General features: G+C 38.0%; 1 protein-coding gene across 1 annotated transcript; it reads left to right on the plus strand.

The window, feature by feature from the left end:
• The first annotated feature begins 2,961 nt into the window (after positions 1-2,961).
• On the plus strand, positions 2,962-5,218 carry LOC131071051 (3-hydroxy-3-methylglutaryl-coenzyme A reductase 1). The gene is made up of 3 exons (XM_058006747.2): positions 2,962-4,000; positions 4,150-4,331; positions 4,451-5,218. Exons 1-3 carry the CDS (start codon positions 3,042-3,044, stop codon positions 5,044-5,046), a joined length of 1,737 nt encoding a protein of 578 aa, XP_057862730.1. The 5' UTR covers positions 2,962-3,041; the 3' UTR covers positions 5,047-5,218.
• Positions 5,219-6,194: the final 976 nt, after the last annotated feature.

The following is a 6,194-nucleotide window of genomic DNA, read 5'->3' on the forward strand; positions in this document are numbered from 1 at the left end:
CATTTTTGGTTTTGACACTTAGTCATTTTTCACTAAGTGTTGCCATCAATGCCAAAGGGGGAGATTGTTGGCAAGAGACACTATTCTGGAAGAGATAAGTGATTAAGGATTGTTTACGGGTTGTCTTTGATGACAACTCAGATCAAAAGCTTCATTCGGAATATGCAAATTCATTCTACTGGAAGTTCGAAGTCTACTTTGCTTAAGTTTGGAAGGTGGAACATAGTGTTCGACAAAGTGTGAGTATATTGAGTAGGACTCAAATTTGGGTACACATTTTTGTTTGCGGTGGAAGAGGTAGTCAATTTGTTGATTGGAATTCCTTAGTCCACAATCCTAACCTTTGGTATTAATTCTCGTGCCAGTTTGGAGATCTGGTATCGTGTATTTCAGGAAGAACAAGGTTATTTGGGTGCTTAGTGGTGTACCGTGTTATGCGAAATCTTCGGGATGATTTTGTTGATTGGTTTTGAGTTTGAGGTTGTTGATTTGACATATTTAAATCCTATTATTAATTTGTTTTGGTCCACATATGCATTTGTAATCGGATTGAGTTGACTTCTTATTACACATTTCATATTTTGTAAATGTTTTTTAAGCCAACATGTTGGTGACCTAATCAAGTGATGCAGACATATAAGACTGATCTATTTGATCATTTTGGAGATCGATTTTGGTGTGTGAAGATTGTATGAGTGGTTGTGTGTTGTTTCACGTGTGCTATCCTTGACTTTATGCTCAGGTGTATGATAGAGCAGAGCTAAACAGAGCAGTGTGCCAAAACAGTGGAAAATAGTTACTTGCGCTTAACCAGGACTACACTTTGGCATTTGTAGATGTTACTCATCAGTTCAAACATCCAAGTTGTTAATTGTAATCATTTGTAGGACAGTGAGTCCTCCGGGGGTTGTAGCCCTCTCTTTTTTATATGAGTAGTGAGCTCTAGGCAGTGTGCCTGAATGCATGTGCATTCCTCCTGTAATATTATTATACTCTTGATCACAGTATTTCAATATTGTGTGTCTCAATCCCACCGCGGTTTTTTCATTTCCGGTTTTCCACATAAAAATTCCGATGTGTATGTTTTTGTGCTTGTGTGTGTTGAGTTTATGCATTTTACATTTATTCATTTGCATCTCGTGGTTTAAGAATCAGTTCAAGAAAGTTATAAATTGCAGAACACTGATTCACCCCCCCCTCTCAATGTTCATTGATTCCAATAGTTCTATAATTTAATAAATCAATTATCACAATTGAGTTGGGGTTAGCCTCTTTTATACAAACTAATTATTGAACTAAAACTTTTAATCTATTTAATAATAGGAATATAATAGTAATGTAATATTATAATAATATAATGTAACAATAAAAGTATAATATCAATAATATAATATGTATATAATAATAAAACGATATTAAAATAATAATAATTTAAATATATAATAATGAAAATATAATAATATTCTATTACAAGTGCGTTTGTCATTGCACCAAAAGATCAACCTATTAATGCTCGACACAACCACTAGACTTATAGAATGGATGGGAGGCAGTTAAGCCATATCACAAACCTGAGTGTTGCATTGCACATCATAAGGAGACCAAGGGAGCGCACCTTGCAACAATCCCCCTCAGCGCAAGCGACGGGTTTGACCTTGTGACCTCTTTGGATACCACTTGTTACAAGTGTGGTTGTCGCTGCACCAAAAGACCGACCTGTTAATTCTCGATACAACAACTGGACTTATAGAATCCACGGGAGGCAATTAAACCATGTCACAAACCCGAGTGTTGCGCTACACAACACAAGGAGACCAAGGGTGCACACCTTACAACAAAGGGGTTTGAACATGTGACCAAGCTCTGATACCACTTGTTACAAGCGTAGTTGTCGTTGCACCAAAAGTTCGACCTATTAATGCCTGATACAACCACTTGACTTATAGAATCCTTAGGAGGCACTTAAGTCATGTCACAAACTCGAGCGTTGCGCTGCACAACACAAGAGACCAAGGGTGCACACCTTGCAACAATACAACCACTAGACTTATAGAATCCACAGGAGGCACTTAATCCATGTCACAAACCCGAGCATTGCGCTACACAACACAATGAGACCAAGGGCGCACACCTTGCAACATATTCTACCAATTAATAAATAAGAATAATAATATAATAAAAATATTATAATAATAAGACAAGAAATACCCTCATTTTAATTCTTTTAACAACATTTGAAGGTCAAAGATCACAAAAAAGGAATTCATTCATCAATAAACTCAATCCATGTAAACAAATAACAAGTTCAGGTTAGTCGCTTACTCTCTTTAAGTTACGCATTTTAAAATATTCCCTACTTTAATTTAGAAAAAATATTATTACCACTAATCAATTACAGCTTTTTATCTTCTAGTGGACACTCAAAGATCAAGAAAAGGACACGAAGAAAAATATTTAGCAAAAAGATATCATAACTTTGAATCGTCCAAACTCTTACTAAATGTTCAAGGCAATGTCATTGTTTCAAATCAATGATACATGTTTATAGATCTATGCTTTTATACACTTCTTCATGTAATGTTAAAATTCATTTACGTTTTCCCATCAATCTCTATGAGCATATCCCTTACCCCTCCTAAGACTGCTAGGATATTATAACCTTCTCAAAATACCTAGACCCCTGTATAGTCGGCTTTGTACATAAGATATTTTTAAAAAGAGGCCCCTATGTGTCCATATATGTCACACGAGGGGTACCGAGAAAAACGTGTCAAAAGCCATAATGATTAAATGTGTAGGACTATTACCAGGCAATAATCCACAATTTGGATTCCGCGAGACAGCGCACGAGGGGTGACCGGAATAAAGTTTTTTACACGGTCAATAAAAAACAGTCGAACGTGAGGAAGATAAAGAGTTGTAAGCATTGTATTTGCTCCTTTGCCCCCTCTATAAATAGCGGCAATGTCCAGACCATTTTAGCATTGTGGGTCACTTCCAAAGCATATCAACACCCAACAACACAAAGAACAGCCTCTGCAATGGATTTTGCTAGGCTAAGAAAATCAAAGATGGGTGTGAAGAATGGTGGAGGAATTACCTATGATGGTGCAAAGAGGAAGAAGAACAATGAGAATTCAAAGCTGTTGGCATCTGATGCCCTTCTTCTCCCATTGGGACTCACCAATAAGATCTTCTTTGTGCTTTTTTTCACTGCATCATATTTCCTGATGAGGAGGTGGAGGGAGAAGATCAGAACCTCCACACCCCTCCATGTTGTCAGCTTTGGGGAGCTTGTAGCCATTGTGGCCCAGCTGGCTTCCTTCATATATTTGCTTGGATTCTTTGGAATTGATTATGTGCAAAACTTCATTGGAAAAAGCAATGATGATTCATGGGATGATTTTGTTGTGAAGGAGGATTTCAGTGCCCCTCGAACAACCTGTGGGACAGTGGCCGAAGAAGAAATTGTTGTTAAGAAACCTGAGGTCCAGCTCAAGGGAATTAACCTTGGTGACAATGAGGATGGAGACATTGCAGCTGCTGTATGCAATGGCACTGTGGCCTCCTATTCTCTTGAATCCTCCCTTGGGGACTGCAAGAGAGCTGCCTCTGTGAGGAGGAGGGCCTTAGAGATCATGACTGGGAGATCCCTTGAGGGGCTGCCCTTGGAGGGATTCGATTATCAGTCCATTCTTGGGCAGTGCTGTGAGATGCCTGTGGGTTATGTACAAATCCCTGTGGGTGTGGCAGGGCCCTTACTAGTAAATGGATTAGACTACATGGTGCCCATGGCAACCACAGAAGGGTGTCTGGTGGCCAGCACCAACAGAGGTTGCAAGGCCATTCTTATGAGTGGTGGGGCTACAAGCATTCTTCTCAGAGATGGCATGACTAGGGCCCCTGTTGTGAGGTTTCAGAGTGCCAAGAGGGCTGCTGAGCTCAAGTTCTACATTGAGGATCCTGCAAACTCCGATAACCTCTCTGACATCTTCAATAGGTAAATGTTTCTCTTCTAGATCTTCTTTTTCATTTCGCGTGCACAATTGATCGTATAGTTTTATGGGTATTGGCTCTCAGTGGATAGTGAAATAAAGCCATATTTTCAAGATAACTGATACGTCGTTTGGGTGCACTTTTTTTCAACAGGACAAGCAGATTTGCTAGGCTACAAGGTATAAAATGTGCAATTGCAGGCAAGAATTTGTACATGAGATTCTCATGCTTCACTGGAGATGCCATGGGCATGAATATGGTCTCCAAGGGTGTTCAGAATGTCTTGGATTATCTTCAAATTACGTTCCCTGACATGGATGTCATCAGCGTTTCTGGTAATTCAAGTCCTCCGTTTTCTTTTATTTTTTGGGGATTCTACTTTTACACCATGCAATTGTATTGGATATTTCTTTTAATGGGTTGGCTAATTTTGTAAATGGGTTTCTGTTTTCAGGCAATTTCTGTGCAGACAAGAAGCCCACAGCAGTGAATTGGATTGAAGGACGTGGGAAATCGGTAGTGTGTGAGGCCATCATAACAGAGACAGTTGTGAACAAGGTGTTGAAGACGACAGTTCCAGCATTGTTGGAGCTGAACATGCTCAAGAACTTGACCGGATCTGCAATGGCTGGTGCCATGGGAGGATTCAATGCCCATGCTGCCAACATTGTGTCAGCCGTGTTCATTGCAACAGGTCAAGATCCTGCCCAAAATGTGGAGAGCTCCCACTGTCTTACTATGATGGAGGGGGTGAATGGGGGCAAGGACCTGCACATTTCGGTTACCATGCCATGCATTGAAGTGGGGACAGTGGGAGGAGGAACTCAATTGGGATCACAGGCGGCATGTTTGAACATGCTTGGAGTGAAAGGAGCAAATAGGACATCACCTGGTGAGAATGCACAGAACTTGGCAAGAATAGTGGCAGGTGCAGTAATGGCAGGAGAGCTGTCTCTCATGTCTGCCCTTGCTGCCGGTCAGCTGGTGAAAAGCCATATGAAGTATAACCGATCAAGCAAAGACGTGAAAGCAGCAGCCAAAACAGAATAGATCAAAATCAGCTCCCTAAGAAGTGTGTAGGCATTCACGCCATTCTGTAGTTAGTGCCCTGTTTAAGCATAGTGTTATTCGTAATTGTATATCTTCCTCCAAAATAAATTATTTATTTATCTTGTAATTAACTTTTTACATGAATGGAAGATACCTATAAACTCTTCATTGATGTCGTCGACGTTGTCTATGATGGAAATTACTACGCCTGAAAATGATCTTTTTTTATCGGGTACACACCATGCTTTGAATGTCCTCCTTGTTGCACGGATCAAGCATATGCAGGCATGGATCAAGCATATCCAGACATTGTTTCTGATGTTTATAAGTTCAAAGTTAGGTGTTAAATGGATTATTTATTTTTTATTTTTATAAGGAATGGGTTCTTGTGAATTTATGTTAAATATATAATTAAATCTTGATAACAATATAATTTTACTTTAAGTTCAACCATTGTTAAAGCTATATTTGTATTTGCTTACCCTTTGTTTAACTTTATGGTGTTTGTTGTTAATTGTGTTCAAAAATATTAATTAGAATAGATTTTATAATATATATAGTAAACCAGTTCATTATGTCTTTCCATAACCAAATTGTGGACTATTCGTTCTCATGAGAGATGGGTTCATGTGAACTACGAATAAAATATGGATCAATGAGTTTCATTGAAAAACTATGCAAATGAATCCTAGTAACAATATAACTAGCACTTGCATCGAAAGGAGGTGCAAGGGTTACACCGATAGAAATTATATATAAGTTAATATGTTAGAGACTAAAATTTTTTATGTGCATAGAAGATGCATTAATTTAATTTACAATAGCTTATTTATAGAATAATATTTTGTGTATATAATTTTTAAATACAATCTATATATTAATTTGATGATTTGTCTTCAATTTATCAATTCTCTTTATGAATTTTGTTTCATTCTTTTACTCCAGTCTATTTATTTTAGTTTTCTACTTGACAATTTTACACCAAGATTAAAATTGTAATGGAGGTTCAATGGTTATGTTGATTATTGGACAGGGTTGCTAAATGGAACATAACTATCATCTATCATTCAAAATTAAATTATTAATAAGTAATTTTTCTTTTTCTTTTATGGCCAAAGGTTTGTGTTTTCCTTGGGTTTACTCATAGG

The sequence above is a fragment of the Cryptomeria japonica genome, chromosome 4, assembly GCF_030272615.1.
Source record: "Cryptomeria japonica chromosome 4, Sugi_1.0, whole genome shotgun sequence".
NCBI classification, from domain to species: Eukaryota; Viridiplantae; Streptophyta; class Pinopsida; order Cupressales; family Cupressaceae; genus Cryptomeria; species Cryptomeria japonica.